Source organism: Mauremys mutica, chromosome 25 (genome assembly GCF_020497125.1).
Source record: "Mauremys mutica isolate MM-2020 ecotype Southern chromosome 25, ASM2049712v1, whole genome shotgun sequence".
Classification (NCBI taxonomy): Eukaryota; Metazoa; Chordata; order Testudines; family Geoemydidae; genus Mauremys; species Mauremys mutica.
Window position 1 is genome coordinate 9,749,308 of NC_059096.1, and position 16,635 is coordinate 9,765,942.

Sequence of the window (16,635 nt, forward strand, 5' to 3'; positions counted from 1 at the left end):
TGGAGGCAGGGTTGGAGTTATCCACTGATTGGAGCAATGCTCTACCAAGGCTGCCTCATCTCTGGCCTTCTGGGTAACTGCATGATGCACAGTGAAAGTACGTACGGAGGACCACGTCGCCGCTTTGCATATTTTCTGGGTGGGAACTTACACCAGGAACACTGCTGAAGAAGCCTGTGCCTTGGTAGAGTGCACCATGAGCGGAGGAGCAGGTACTCCTGCCAGAGTGTAGCGCTCCCAGATGCAGGACATGATCCATGACAAAACTCGTTGGGAGGAGACTGGAAGACCTTTCATCCTGTCTGCCACAGCCACAAACAGTTGAATGGACTTTCTGAACAGTTTCATTTTCTCGATGTAGAAGGCTAGCGCTCTGCAGACATCCAATGAGTGAAGCCTCTGCTCCCTGCCGCTTGGGTGCGGCTTAGGATAGAACACTGGAAGGAAGAGGTCTTGGTTGATGTGAAACTGGAAGATAACCTTTGGGAGGAAAGCTGGACGTGGCCTGAGCTGAACCTTTTCCTTACAGAACACGGTGTAAGGAGGTTCTGATGTTAGGGCCTTGAGCTCAGACACCCTCCTGCCTGAGGTTATCGCTACCAGAAACGCAACCTTATATGAGAGCGAGCAGGGAGCATGTTGCCAGTGGTTCAAAGGGCGGCCGTGTCAGTCTGGAAAAGGACCAGATTGAGGTCCCAGGCTGGGACCGGCTTTTGGACCTACGGGTATAGCCTGCCGAGACCTTTCGGGAAACGGCTGACCATAGGGATGGCAAAGACCAACCAGCCAACTGCGCCTGGATGGAAGGCAGGGACGGCGGCCCAGTGAACCCTCATTGACGACATGGACAGCAGCCCAGTGAACCCTCATTGACGACATGGACGGTCCCTGCTGCTTGAGGTGGAGAAGGTAGTCCAATATAAGTGGTGTAGAGGTGAGCATCCAGGACGAATGATGCTGTGCCGACCCGATTGAGAATATCTTCCCCTTGGCTAGGTAGGTAGCCCTGGTGGAGGGTTTCCTACCACCAAGGAGGACTTGTCTAACCAGGAGACTAATGGGGTTCAGTCACAGAGCTTCCATGCTGTGAGGTTCAACAACTCAAGGTTCGGGTGCTGGAGACGGCCGTGATGCTGAATCCAGGAGGAGCAGCAAGGTGACTGGGGCTTCTACGGACTTTTCCAGGAGAGATGTATACAAGTGTTAGCTCCAGCCTAGGCCTGCCATCAATATCACTGAAGCCTCTTCCCTCTGTATGTTGAGGAGCATCTTGTGAACAAGAGGGAAGGACGGGAACATGTAGAGGAGCTGGCCTCCCCCTGGGAGGAGGAACACGTCCGCGATGGAGCCCGGACTGTGATTCAGGAAGGAGCACAACTGCTGGCACTTCCCGTTGCATCACATGGCAAACCAGTCTACCTGAGGAAAGTCCCACTGTTGGAAGATTGAGTTCGCGACGTCCGGGTGTAAGGACCACTCCTGGCCGTGGAACAACCTGCTGAGAGAGTCTGCCAACTCATTCTGTACCCCGGGAAAGTACAATGCTTGCAGGTGTATTGAATGCTCTATGCAGAAGTCCCGCAACATGAGGGCTTCCTGGCACGGGGAAAGGAGCGTGCACACACGTTTGTTGATATAGAACATCCCTGTGGTGTTGTCTGTCATGACTGATACACATCTCCCTGCTAGGTGGGCTTGGAAGTCTGGCATGCTCTCAGCTCTCTGACATTGATGTGGCGAGCGAGTTCTGCCTGAGAAGAGGCCTCGTGTCCTGAGGTCTCCCAGATGTGCTCCCCAGCCCAAGGCTGATGTGTCTGTCACTAGCAAGAGGGATGGCTGAGGACCTGTGAAGGGGACTCCTGCACACACTACCAGCGGGTCGAGCCACCACTGGAGGGAGTCGAGGACCAGGTTAGGTAGAGTCACGACCTCATCCAAACTGTACCGAGCCAGCCGATACACCGAGGCTAGTCATGACTGGAGTCTGAGCCTGGGGTGTTGCACCACATAGGTACAAGAGGCCATGTGTCCTAGAAGTTTCAGACAATTCCTTGCTGTGGTGGTGGGAAACTGCCTGAGACTTTGAAAGATGTTGCCCAAGGCTTCCAGGAGGTATGCCCTGGCCTGTGACGAGTCCAGTACCGCCCCTATGAACTCTATCCGCTGAACCAGGGACACAGTGGATTTCCCCACGTTGAGGAGAAGACCCAATTCATCGAACATTGTTCTTATGAAGTTGACTTGTGCCTCCACTTGAGCCCTGGAGTGGCCCTTGATGAGCCAGTCGTTGAGGTATGGGAACACCTGTACCGGCCGCCTGCGCAGGAACGCGGCCACGACTGCCATGCACTTGGTGAACACTTGAGGTGCTGCTGACAGGCCGAACGGGAGGGCTGTGAAAGGACAGCGGTTGTTGTTCACAAACCTGAGGTATCTTCTGTGGGATGGAATGATTGCAATATGAAAATACACATCCTTCAAAACCGAGGGCAGCATACCAGTCCCCTGGATTCCAGGAAGGGATGACGGAGGCCAACGAGACCATGCGGAATTTGAGTTTCTTTATGAACCTGTTGAGCTCCCGCAGGTCTAGAATGGGCCTGAGCCCCCGTTGGCTTTCGGTATTAGAAAATACAGGGAATAGAAGCCCTTGCCCTTCTGCTCCTGAGGAACCTCTTCCACTGCCCCTAGCAATAGGAGCGAGTGCACCTCCGTACAAGGAGTTGCTCATGAAGGGGGGGGTCCCTGAAGAGGGGTGGAAGGGCACAGGATTGGATGGCGTATCCCCTCACTACCATGAAAGCACCCAACTGTCCGATGTGATGCGGGACCACACAGGGCAGAAAAGGGATAGTCGGGACAAAAAGGTAAGGTGGGGTGGATCCAGTCCTTGTGCTGGTACACCGTCCTCGATCGCCCCTTCAAAAGGCCTGTTTCGGGCCCAAAGGTGGCTTGGATTGGCCAGAGCCCTGGCCTGAGGATGGGTGTGGCCTCTTCCTGCCGCTCCTATTCCTCCTCTTTGAACCATCCTGGCAGTTCTGTTTTTGGAAGAACCATGGTGGAGGTTGCAGCCTGAAGTGTTTCTGCTGTGTGGCAGGGGTGTGAAAGGCCAAGGATTTGAGGGTGGCTCTGGAGTCCTTCAGGCTGTGAAGACTTATCCGTCTTTTTGGAAAACAGAGTCCCACCCTCAAAGGGAAGGTTCTGTATTGTCTGCTGGACCTCATAAGGGAGACCAGAGACCTGGAGCCAGGCACCCCTTCTCATGGCCACCCTATAGCCATCACCCTCGTGGCAGCATTAGCTCCGTCCAGCGCTGCCTGCAGAGAAGCCCAGGAGATGAGCTTACCGTCCTCGACCAAGGCCGAGAATTCAGCACAGGAGTCTTGCGGCAGCAGCTCTGCAAATTCTGCCATTGCCCTGCATATATTATAGCAGTATCTGCTGACAACGGCCGGCTGATTTGAAATGCAGAGCTGTAACCCACCCGTAGAATAGACCTTCCTCCCAAAAGGGTCGAGTCTTTTCACCTCCCTGTTCTTAGGGGAGGGTCCCTGGTAACCTTGCCGCTCGCGCTGATGGGCAGCGTCCACAGCAGTGGGTGCGAATACAGACGCTCATAGCCCCTAGATGGCACAAAATAGTGCCTTTAATCGTGCTTAGCTGTGGGGGGCAACGGGGGCAGGGTCTGCCATAAAGTTTTGGTCGTGTCCAATATGGTCTTGATACGAGGCAGGGCAATGTGTGCAGGTCTGGAGGGCGCGAGGATATCCACCATGGGATCCATGTCCTACACTACCTCCCCTGCCTGAATACCCAGCAACTGCTGCAACACCGTTGTCCTCCAGAGCTGGGGCTATAGCGGTGCCCACCAACGCCTCACCTGGCGAGGAAGAGGGAGAAGCCCCCATAAAGGGTGACTGTTCCCTTCTGTCGGCGCCCAAAGGGTCGCGTGAATCCTGGGGAAGACCCAGACGGTGCGGTGCCCCTTGGTGCCGGGACTGAAGACACCAATGCCGGGGCTGTAGATGTTGCTGTCGGTGCCGCAGGAGGTATTGGAGGTGAGAACAGCACCGTGAGGCGTAGCAAGTCCTGAGCTGCCTCAAATGCCTGCGGGGTCGATGGGAGCTGCAATTGCTGACTCCTAGGTTCCAGCGAGCAGGGTGGGCCCGGACTCAACTGGCCCGCTGGGGCAGGAGCCGATACGACCCTTACAGGCGACGAGATGCTGTGGCCCAGCTGGGGTGTCTCAGTCGTTGGCTCTTTAGACTTGGCCAAGGGAGAACGATCCCTCCCCGGCTTCTTTTTCTTCTGAGGCACCGGCGATTGAGACCAGAGCCTTCCTGCCGAGTGGACTCGGGAGGGGCCATGAAATTGCCGAGAGTCTCGGGAAGAGTCCTTTCTTAGCACTGGGTCCCAGGATGGCAGCACCAGGGCGCTCTGCACCAAGGAGATGGTGCTGGGCGTGGGATTCCCCCAATCCTGGGTCTGAGTGGTGGGGGCGCAGAGCTGCCTCCATGATCGGAGCTTTGAGCTGCTGCTCCCTCTCTTTCAAAGTTCTGGGGCAAAACATGCTGCAGAATCTGCAACTGTCCTTTCGGTGACCCTCACCTAGGCAGCTTCAACATGTGGTGTGTGGGTCACTTTTTGGCATGCGCAGACCTCACTTTTTGAACCCCGGGGACTGCGGCATACCACGGCTCCTGGGAGTCGGAAGGGTGGGGAGACCCCCAACACACTAACTATAAAACTACTACTACTGACTACAGAAGAACTACAAACAGATGAAACGGACAGAGGCACTTGCTAAGCAAGAGCTATGGGACGTTCCAGCTAACCGTCATTGGCGGTAAGAAGGAACGGAGAGAGTGGCCAGTTGGCAGGGCTCTATATTGAGCACCATGAAGGCATGACTCCATGACCCACACCGAGCTGATGGATGCTGCTATGGGAAAAATCTTCCGACTGCCGTGTGCGTGCACACACCTGATTGGAATGGACATGAACAAACACTCAAAGAACTCCTCAGAGGTACAGCCAGGAGTGGAAGAAGAGAAAGGTTTGAAGACGAGTTTGTCAGGAAGCAAGATAGAGAAGACTTCCAGATTACTGACCATGTAGTGGAGAAGGAGCAAGGATGTCTGAAATAATCAAGGAAGTGAGTGCTAAGGTAGCTGGAGCAGCGTAGGTCCACTTCAACTGATTCGACGTGCCACTGAGCTGCGTGTTACTTACCAAGACCATTAACAGAAACGGATGGGTTTCTTCTCCCCCCTGCAAACACATGTTTGATACATGGTTGTGAGAAAGCTCCATCCCAAACACTGATTCTGTCCAGGGCCGGTGGGAACATTAGCTGCTTCCTTTCCAAGATGCCCCTTTTCTGGGCGTTATCCTTTTAAGGAAAGGCTAAATAGCTCGTGGTGTTTGCTTGGCTGCTCACCCCTGTTCAGTGTAATTGCGGCAGTAACTTGACCTTTCTGTACTCTGCCCCGTGATTCCATGAACAGCTTGTTACCCCGCTGCCGGTCTGGACCAGCGCTCTCAGCACCGCCGAGGCAGGCATGGAAGCAGATTTGACTTACGGAAAATTGGTTTCACGGGAAAAAAAAAAAAATCAAACGTTCCCCTTTTGTATAAAATGGCATCACTGCATTGTAGTGACACAGCTGGCCCAGGCGTGCACACATACCAGGAGGAGGATGGGGGTCAGGCACTGGCTTGGATGCAGGAGAGCTGGGTTCATTCTCCTACCTCTTCCACTGACTAAGACCCTTGGGCAGGTCACTTCAGCTGGGAATTTTTTTCCAAGGAGCCTAATGGAGTTAATGAATAGGAATGATACTGATCTCTGTACAGTGCTTTGAGATTTACTGCTGAGAAGCACGGTATCAGAGTGTGGGCTCATTCTGTGCCTCCATTTCCCACCTTTAAAATGGGGATTACGCATCCTCTCTCCTTCCCTCGGTTTTGTTTCTTTCCAACGTAATCTCTTCCTATGCTTGTCCAGTGTTTACTGCAATGGGATCCTGACCATGGGTCAGCTGTAGGTGCTGCCATAATAAAAATAATGAGCAACAGCGAACTTGAGGTATCCCAGAGTGCGTGTGAATATGCTCTTTTGCACCACACCCCTGCTGGAGTGTAATCTAAACAGGGGCAGGGATAGGACTTAACCTTCTCTTATTACATGGCATGTGGTTCCTATTCAGCTTATGAGACAAACCAATTAAGAGCCCAGACCCCTAACTTAGTGAACACCCTCTTTGGTTTTAAGCATAATGCATGAGCCTGTTGTACAGCTATATGCACTACACAAGTCCTATATGAATGGATCGGATATGGATACTGTCCCACTGCCAGAACAGCATCTCTGGGCCAATCAGCTTTGAAAATGCAGTTATGAGTCAGCAAACTGAAGACGTGGGGACAGCATAAAACTGACTGACCTTGAGTAACAGGAGCTGCCGTTCCGTGCGCAATGCTCAATTGGAAGCTTACTTCAGCTTGCAGTGAAGGAGACAGAATATAGGCTGGGTTCACTGCAGAGTGAATGAATCCTCCTCTGTATCATGTTCTCATTCAAAGAAATCAGCTTCTTTCTGATGGGTGGGTGGCACCGAGGCCTCATGACGCAGAACTGGGAAGGTGAGTTGGGACACCATGGCAGCTCGTCCAGAAATGTGCTTAGACGTCTGTAGTTGCCTAGGTATTGTGTTTTTTCGTTTTCCATTGTCTCTCTTTTTTTAAGGTGGACAAGCCCAGCACTAACCAATCCAAAAGGCAGAGTTCTTCAGCGTCCTTATGCTCTCTCTGGTCGTCACTTGTTCCATGTCAAGCCACCACCACCCTTGTCCCTCAAGCTGCAAAGTAATTCTGACCCCATTTTGGGTGAGAATTTTCATCAATAGACATAAGGTGGTGGGGGGGCTTTCAGTCTGTCATACTGGCTTAGCAATGTAGCAGTTGCAGTTAGAGGTATAAAATGGTTTGGGAGAAGACAGGTTCTGACATTTTATCCTGGTGTTCCAGATCCCAAGGATCAGGGCTGTGTAAGTTAGGAATGCCAATAAATAGGCAAAGCTCACAAGTGACTCAGTTCAGTATTGGCAACTATGACTGGCTACTTCCCGCTGGTGTGAATGGAACCCAACTGGCACTGAGAATATAATCCCTTCCCCCACCCCCCAGAACATATCAATACAACCCCTATATGACCAGGGCAGAAAAAAGCCCAAGCTAGCACTGACCAACAGCAAGATCGAAAAAGTCAAGCAATTCGGTTTCTTAAAACTTATTTTAATATCCATGTCTCAGCTGCTGGGTAGATCCAAAACAGTCCGGCGTGGTTTAAGTTACAAATTCTGCAGACACTTTTTTCCTTTTTAAGTAAATGAACACATGTGGCAATAAGGGCCTGTTACTTGAAGTGAAACCCATATTAACAACAAAATGTGTGGCAGCTAGAATTCTACCAGGGTTCTTTACTGGATACGGTAGCACCGGAAAAGGCTAACGCTGCCCCGTTCGGGTGTCACACAGCAGGAATAAATGCATCCGACACAAAACTAATCACACCCACAGAGATCGAGCACACTCTATGTCCAAGAAACAACCAGACTGGGATACAAAGAACCCTTTTAGAATTCTCCCCTCTACGCATGGAGGCCAAGTAATCAACTTCAGCAGACAGGATGAGATGTCAGATCTGACTTCCCTGATGGAGGCTGAACATGATGTCCAAGTGCTGCTTACCAAATAGCTTGTTTCTAAGAGAACAGCAGGAACGGAAAGGGCTAAGACTGTGGCTGAGGATTTAAAGCTGTAGTTTTATTTAAAAACAAGAGTTTCAACACCACCCTAATGCAGCTGCAGATGAATGCATCAGACTGAAGCCCAAGAATCATTAAAAAAAATTAAAGCTGCAGCAGAATTCTGTACTTCCCCAGGCTATCGGTGTAATTTCAACAGGCTACTTCGTATTTCAACCAACTACTCGTTGGCTGCTGAATGGGCTAACCCTGCCATTTGTGGAGGATGGCTTACAATAAGGCAAACAAGTGGCAGTTCTCGCAGAATCCACACTACGGAGAACACAGATAGCCACGAGAACTCCATTCAGTTACTGAACGCCAAAGAGAACAAATGCACTATGAGAGTGTGAGAAGGAATCCAGAAGGCGCTGTGCAGAGAGAGAGAGAGAACAATCCACAACAAACAAGGGAAGTTTTGTGCATGAGTAAGGTTACACCACACACTTTTTTAACAACACCCTAAAGTTGTGGTAACACTGCTCAGTTCCCCCTCCCAATACAAATCTTTTTATTGGATGCTGCATCTTTAAATATTTCTGGCAAAAAACCCTTGCCACATATGTTAGGAACATTCCAACCTGGCTGCCACATGTCCAAGCACTGTACTTTTTTGATTTTCAGTCTTTCCTTCGGGGGGAAAAGGGGCAGGGTGGAGACAAGCTCCCATTGCACAGCTGGACACCTCTGCCCCAACGTGGAGGTCACCTCAAACGGATTACAAAAATAATCAGGAAGCCCATTCAGTTTAGAACATGCCTCCCCAGGGTTCTTGGTTTTTTTTTTAATCTGTTTGAGGCATCGACATCAGAGAGCTAAAAATCAGTGAGTTTAAAAGAAAAATGGTAAGCAAGGGAGAAAGCGGTTTCCACAATAAATCACCTAACTGAGGAGAGCTTACGAGTCTTCAGCGTTAGGTTTTAATAAGCTTAACAACAAAATGTACAATACTGTGTGAGCCCAGAAAAGTCACGTCAGAGAGACTGAGCTCCCCTCCCATTTGCTGCCGGTCTTGACTAGTCAACAGATACTGTACTCACAGGATTGGAGAGCATCATGTGGACAGACCAATCTTTATTTTAAAAGCCCAGCGCTTCAAATAAATTAAAAAGGGACAACCGTCAAGTGTGTGAGCGGTGAAGCAGCCGCAGGAAAACCCAACAAGGCTCCAAACGGCACGCTAATCTGATGGCAAGAGATTGACAGAGGCCTCTTCTCCTCACCCTTGTGAATCTCCCCCCACTCTCCCCGCAAGACGGGGAATCACGAGGAAGAGGCCATGTCAAGGAAATGGAAAGCTGCACCATCAGTGGAGTTAACATTGCCACGTACCTGCTAATACGGGTTTCACTTTATGACCAGAAAACGTTTCTTCCAAAAAATTGTTACTTTTTCTTTAAAAAATTGAAATTAATCAGGGGTAAAACACTAACTCTAGTGCCATGAACAGGCAGGATCAACTTTTTTCCCCTCCAAAGGGCAAAGAGTCATACCATCCCCAGCTGAACCTTGGTGCTTCTAGCTTTTTCAGGAGATGTTACCTAAACTTTATGAAAAGAAAAGAACAATGTTTAAATATCAACACTGGACTAGCCCAGTCTTTTTTTCCAAAGTCCACATTCTTCCTCTGAAGCACACATTGCATCATGGATTCCCCAAGTCTGCGTGTTCAGAAGTTCACAGTACATGGAACCATATTTTTTCCCCCTTGCTCAGAGCAGCCATCCTCTGTGGTCATTTACTGAATAAACCTCAAGCTTCTCCTACCCACGTGGCTTTGCTTAAGATGCTGAAGGTTTCCTTGATGAGAATTGATGTTGTCATGCTCTATGGATGGAAAAAAAAGCAAGAGAAAAAAAGCACCTGGTACAGGTTTCTTGAGACCCTTGCGGATTCCTCTATTCCAAAGCTGTTTCTGAAAGTCTGTGTTGGTTTCTCGAGCAGTTTTTGGCCTATTATTCTGTCTCTCAGTTTGAAGAGCTGTTATTGGATGATCCAGAGGTTGATGCAACTGCAGCCCCGGCTGGGCTGCTCGTGGATACAGATTTGCGGATGTGAGGCAGCAAGTATGGGTCACAGGCTAGCTGCTGAACATCTATCCGGTCCTCCTTTCGGTAGGCCAGGCACCGTCTGATAAATGCCTGTGAACGCCCAAAAGGCAAACAAATGTTAGGAGATTAAAGGAGTTAGGGGGAGTTTTATTTGTAATAGTTCTTGGTGAATTGTGCCAGACTAGTAACTCTGGGAACTGAAATTCTTTACTAAGTGACCACATGGACAGTGATGACTCCTCCCCTCTCCCAAATTGTGCTTCATGCCTAGCTTTGGGGCAGGGAGGAACCATATGTGGGGTGACAGGAGTTCAGTGGATGGTGCCAATTGCCAGCTAGTTTTGCTATGCAAGCACTAGAGACTGAATTAACACAATGTCATCAGCAGCAGTTTGGTTGGATTCTGGAGAAGGTCTGAGGTTTGCCAGGAAGATGAAGGGTGCAGAGCTTTTGTGGATGCAGGGTTCTGTTTTGAATAATTACTTGAGTCCTGCAGGGGTTTTGCTGTAGTGTGTGTTAATACCAAGCTGTAGATGGCCACTTCAAATTAAACTCAAATGATGCGGTACAGTGAGAACTCCATCTCCTGGGTGTGTGACTTCTGAGCACACAGCACCAGAATGGTTCCTTGAGCGGGAGGAAGCAAGCCTGCCTCCCACCGAAACCTGAACAGTTCAGAATACACACTCACTTTGAACCCAGAGTCCCACTTTAAACTGAGGTCTCCCATCTCCCAGTACAACATGCTAGGAGTGACCTATTTGTGTAACAAGCGTGTTCTTTCCTCTCAATATTAGCCAAGTTTCAGTCACTCCTTGATCAATGCACATTAAAGAATTAAACAAACAGGATCATTGCTCAGTGGTGATGAGGGAAGCATAAGACTCTCTGCTGGGTGCCTCTCCCTGCTGCCACATTCCTAACCAGAGATCAATCCATGTGTTGACAGTGACATCAATGATCACTGACCACTACTGTTCAATTTCAGCCCGCTGACCAGTGCGCCACGGACAATTTAGGCATACACTATCCCACGCACGTGCGACTCTCTCACAGGCCAGGAGTCTGCTCTAACAGGGACAGACAAGTCTGCCGATTGTAAGCCTCTCTTATCCCAAAGGATCCTGAACCACTGAACAAGTTATGCACCAATGAAATTCAGGCATCCCTGGGGTAGGAGGGCTGCTACCAGGCAGACAACAGCTGCACAGTGCAGAGAATAAGGGGAATTTGGGCCAACGACACTGAGCAAATCACTCCAAGACAATGCCCTGAGGGTGTTCAGTGTCTATGGGTGAGACCTGAGATTATAAAAAGGACAGCAAGCTGCAAGCTCAATTCATTGTGAAGAGCTGAGTGGCTCTTGTGGTTCCAGGGAAGGTGTTTATTTCTGAGTAAAGGCTCAGACCATTGTGAGATTCATGGATTAACTACTGTGTTAAATAACCACAATGAGTTTTTTAAAACCCCCAGACCATCCAGCATGTCGCGCAGTGACACAGACCCGCTGCAGAGAGATTTTACCTTTGCTTCTGGTGTGACTACTGGCTTTGGAGGGAACTGCACCTCAGTAGCTTTAAGGATCGTGTTCTCCTGCAGAATGTCTTGTTGTGACTGGTTGTGGCCAAACGGCTACAAAACAAGAGGCACAATTATTAAAGCTGACAATGTGTCTTCTGAAGCCTCTGACCATGCTGCTGTTTTGTGGTGGGAAGTTATCTGATTCAATCTCTTTTCTAGGGAAGCCGCTGAGTGCCGTGAAGGTGCTGCAGGTCCCCCGGCTATTTGGCTGAGAAGGCTGCTCAGTCGCAGTTGTTTTAAATTCAAAGGGGCTGAGTTGTGACTGTCTCCAGAGTGCCCCCCCAGTTCAGAAAAGGGAGGGAATGCCATGTGCTCCCAGACCTGCAGTTTCAGCCCTGGTGTAAGAGGGCCATCTCCCAACAAACCTGTCAGGAGTTCCTCCTGCTTCGCCAGTGCTGCGCTTGGCCCATTGTGTCTATGTGACTTAAGGCAGCGGCTCTCAAACTTCCCAGACTACTGTACCCCTTTTGCAGGAGTCTGATTTGTCTTGGGTACCCCCAAGTTTCACTTCACTTAAAATCTACTCACTTACAAAAAGACAAAAAAGTGTCACAGCACACTTACTGAAGAACTGCTTACGTTCTCATTTTTACCATATAATTATAAAATACATCTCTACCCCGATAAAACGTGACCCGATATAGCACGAATTCAAATGGAATGTGGTCAAGCAGTGCTCCGGGGGCGCGGGGCTGCGCACTCCGGTGGATCAAAGCAAGTTCAATATAACCCGGTTTCACCTATAACGAGGTAAGATTTTTTGGCTCCCGAGGACAGTGTTATATCGAGATAGAGGTGTACACTGCAATATAAATATTGTTCTGACATTTCAGTGTGTAGTATATAGAGCAGTATAAACAAGTCATTGTATGAAATTTTAGTTTGTACTGACTTCGCTCGTGCTTTTATATAGCCTGTTGTAAAACCAGGCAAATATCTAGATGATTTGATGAACCTCCTGGAAGACTTCTGCATACCCCCAGTGGTAGGCATTCCCCTGGTTGAGAACCACAGACTTAAGACACTGAGCAAAACCGGCACGTCCATCAAACTGTGCATATGGGATGTTTCGTTACCAACAGCTTATCAAAGCCAGTGGAATGACAGGAAGTCAATAGCATGCCCTTGTTGCCAAGAAGGCTAATGGCATTTTGGGCTGTATAAGTAGGAGCGTTGCCAGCAGATTGAGGGAGTGATCATTCCCCTCTATTCAACATTGGTGAGGCCTCATCTGGAGTACTGTGTCCAGTTTTGGGCCCCACACTACAAGAAGGATGTGGAAAAATTGGAAAGAGTCCAGCAGAGGGCAACAAAAATGATTAGGGGGCTGGAGCACATGACTTATGAGGAGGGAACTGGGATTGTTTAGTCTGCAGAAGAGAAGAGTGAGGGGGGATTTGATAGCTGCTTTCAACTACCTGAAAGGGGGTTCCAAAGAAGATGGATCTAGACTGTTCTCAGTGGTACCAGATGACAGAACAAGGAGTAATGGTCTCAAGTTGCAGTGGGGGAGGTTTAGGTTGGATATTAGGAAAAACTTTTTCACTAGGAGGGTGGTGAAGCACTGGAATGGGTTACCTAGGGAGGTGGTGGAATCTCCTTCCTTAGAGGTTTTTAAGGTCAGGCTTGACAAAGCCCTGGCTGGGATGATTTAGTTGGGGATTGGTCCTGCTTTGAGCAGGGGATGGACTAGATGACCTCCTGAGGTCCCTTCCAACTCTGATATTCTATGATTCTAAGTGTTCTCATTGGTTAGGTTAGTCTCCTTTCCTGGGCTACCTTAAAACATTCAGGCTCTTTATCTTTAAGACAATCACTTTCTACCCCCAGTCTTCCAACTCTTCCCTTCCAAAGACATCAAACTTGCAGCACAAGTTTCTCTGCCCTGTGTTTCCACATTGCTACAGTTGTTAAGCAGGCAACCTACCTGAGGAGTAATTTGTGGAAACACACCAAGTGTCCCTCACTGCACATTGACAAATCCCCAAAGGTTTGAACTCAGACACTGGACGTCACACTTGGCCGATATATGCAAGCAATGGAAAGGGATGTTCTGCAGGACAGAGTTTAGCTTCCTTCCTTACCTTTCTGCCATAAAGACACTGGTAGAAGATGACACCCACTGACCAGACGTCAACTTTATTTGAAATCTTTGGAGGTTCTTTTCCAACCACAAAACACTCAGGTGGCAAATACCTGATTGGAAGGGAGAAAGGGTCATTAGTAGCACATCCAGATTTGTTTAGTCACTTTGTTTCAACGGGAGAGGCAGGATGGTCCAGTGGTTAGGACACTAGCCTGGGACTCAGGAGATCAGAGTTCAGTTCCCCACTCTGCCACAGAATTCCTGTGCGACTTTGGGCAAGTCACTTGCAGGCTTTCACTTCCCTGCAATAGGGACCTTACAGACAAAGGTCTTTTAAGTGGAGTCCTTGGATTTCAACACCCTCCCTTTTATCTCAGGCTTTTCTCCACCACTACAGACGACATCCTGGCCTCATGAACTCCTGGCGTGGCTGGCAAGGACAGAGTCTAGTGACAGCCTGATAGCTTGTCTAGAGAAGGGAAATTTGCACCAGTGGAACACACTGATGTAGCCATGCCAGCACAACCCTCTAGTGTAGGCACACAGTGTGAACTCTGCTGTATACCAGTAGGGTGCACCTGCAGCAGGATTTGCACCAGTGCAGCTAACATACACCCCAGTATAGAAGGGGCCTGAGAATGAATTCCCGATTCACTGACAAGTGAACCCTGAGGCTGCACCTGAACCTGCTACATAGTGTGCTGCCATCTGAACCACTGCAACCACCTGAGAGCTCAATCATTTGAAACAGTTACAGAAACATGTGAACAGAACTGGCTGGCCCCAGACACAGCACAGGCAAGGAGACTGGCAGCTTCCCCACAGTTTTATGCACCTCTCCTCTTGATTAGCTCTCCAGAACTGGCTGCCAATCATGCCCTACGGTGTGATGCACAAGGAGCGCCCACTGGGGACCAGGAACAGACCAAGCTAATCACTTTTCACTTGTGACCTGCTTCTTTACCCCACAGCCATTTTGGTTTCAAGAGGAAGGCAGGCGCTGTGTCATCTGGTGGGATTTAACACCTCAGCTATGCTTTTGTGCACATCCAGTCCACATAGATTCCCAGCACAAGGATGCAGAAAATGCATAAATACCCAAAATTATCACCACATTGTGCATCCTCTGTGCAAAGTCTCTGTTGCAGTGAATGCTTCCCCCTCACCAGAGCAGAGTTTAACTCCAGTCTCACAGGGGAGAAAAAACTGTTTTCTCAGCATGCTTTAGAATCTAGTATTTGTTGACCAAGACCTTTTAATAACAATTTCACAATGGAAACATCCAGCCAAAATACACATTTCTGAAAGCGCAATCTTAGATGCTGTGTCCTAGTTAGAGACTCGGCTTTGCTCAGCTTGGAGTGAACTTGCGGGGAACAAACCCATAGAACACATGAGATTATAACAGATGATGCCTGCAAAAAATTATGGTGACATGAACAATGTTTATGCTAACCACTGTGAATAGTGACATTGTAAATGCAACTTCTGTCTTTGCATTCAGCGGCTTTTACTGTAGGTCCAAACCTCTGAGTCAGGACTGATGCAAAACCACAATGTGGTGCTAGGGCCATTGTACTGCTGGAGGCATTGCCTTTCATGTGAAATTTGAAACTGAAGTCCTGGGCATGCATGGCACTGAAAGCGCTATAGCACTTTTTATAAAGGTAAGTCTGTTACCACTAGGATGGTGACTAAATTCCAGCTGGAAAATTCTTCCTGCCTTCTTAAGTCTACCTGCATTTTCAAGCGGGTATGGGATTCTTCTTCACTTCCTACCCTAAATTACATGGTAATACATGCTATTAAACAGCTGCCAAGTTCCACCCCAGAGTTGGCTGCATTTCAGCAGTAGTTGTACATGCAGTTTATAGTTGTCCTGTCAGGCCCTTTGAATAAGAGGTGCTATCTAAAGATATAAATACTAACCCACTGAAAATGAAACGGCTGCCAGCCTAAAAACAACACTCTGCAACTAGTCTGAGAGCACCCTTAAGGATCTCAAAGTGCTTTACAGAGCTACACTGTAGTACAATGGACACCACACACAGACTGTCAACAAGGAAAGTGAATTCCAAGTAAACTCCAAGTTTCCAGCATCAGGATTTTAATGGTTATTTGCAAGTTTTCTAAACCCCTGAATTGGTATCAGCCACATACAATACTTACCAGTAAGTACCGGCCCCCTGTGATGTCAGCTCCATCCCATCCACGGAGTTGTAGCTATCATCATCCATGATCTTGGAAAGCCCAAAATCTGTGATCTTTATCTCTCCACATGCTGTACCATTGACTAGAAGAATGTTACCTAAAAGGGAAAACAGCTTTTTAGAGACATATTTATGATGGAAAGAGGGGAAGGAAAAGCAGCACCAGAACTGCAGTGTAGTACATGGGGTATTAAATTATGGACACACTATACCAAGGCACCATGACCTGCAAAATGCAGCCAGCTAAATCAGCCTTTAGGCTGGAGAAGATGTTTGAGTACTCAATGGAGTCCTCCTGAGAAGTATCCTGGCCCCTACAACACACCAAGTGCCTGCACCTACGCTCCCCATCCTGAAATGGGTCTCTGACCTCCCATCTGCCTCCCTATTTTTGGCTTTTCGAATGCCAACACAACAAGGGAGACTGGTCGAGTTGGGAGGGCAGGTCAGGGAAAGGGGAGTGGATAACAGACATGCATATATACACAGCTGTGACTCATTCCATCCAGAAGTCCTAATTTGCCCTGGCTTCTTAGCAGCCAGAAATTCTCTCCTCTATGACATAGTGCCCCCTAGTGGTTTCCAAAACCATGGGAAAATAGCCAATCCATTTAAGGCCAGATCCATTTAAGGCCAGATCCATTTAAGAATCAGCTATTTCTACAGATTAAATGAAACAGCAGCACATAACTTTCCAACAGATTAAGCTGTATAATTTGCCTCAAAGCTGTTAACTTTTGAAGAAGCAGAATGACACAATGGCTACAGATCAGCTATGATTTCAACAAATTTTAGGGAGAGCCCTGCAGCGCGTTCAAACAAACGCTAGTAAACGGTGGTTTGGGGAAGAATAAGAACAGAAACATGGCAACAAAATATAAATTGGTGCAACTGCGCCA

The 16,635-nt window shown here is 48.6% G+C and overlaps 1 protein-coding gene across 4 annotated transcripts in view; it reads right to left on the reverse strand.

The window, feature by feature from the left end:
* Positions 1-7,378: 7,378 nt before the first annotated feature.
* TLK2 (tousled like kinase 2) overlaps positions 7,379-16,635 on the reverse strand; it is a 55,961-nt gene continuing 46,704 nt past the window's right edge. For all 4 annotated transcript variants that reach the window (XM_044999648.1, XM_044999650.1, XM_044999647.1 and 1 more), the window contains 4 exons: positions 15,696-15,834; positions 13,525-13,636; positions 11,384-11,491; positions 7,379-9,949 (listed from right to left, as the gene is read on the reverse strand). In XM_044999648.1, coding sequence (XP_044855583.1) covers positions 9,776-9,949; positions 11,384-11,491; positions 13,525-13,636; positions 15,696-15,834 — 533 coding nt within the window. In that variant the 3' untranslated portion in view covers positions 7,379-9,775. The remainder of the gene's footprint in view (positions 9,950-11,383; positions 11,492-13,524; positions 13,637-15,695; positions 15,835-16,635) is intronic.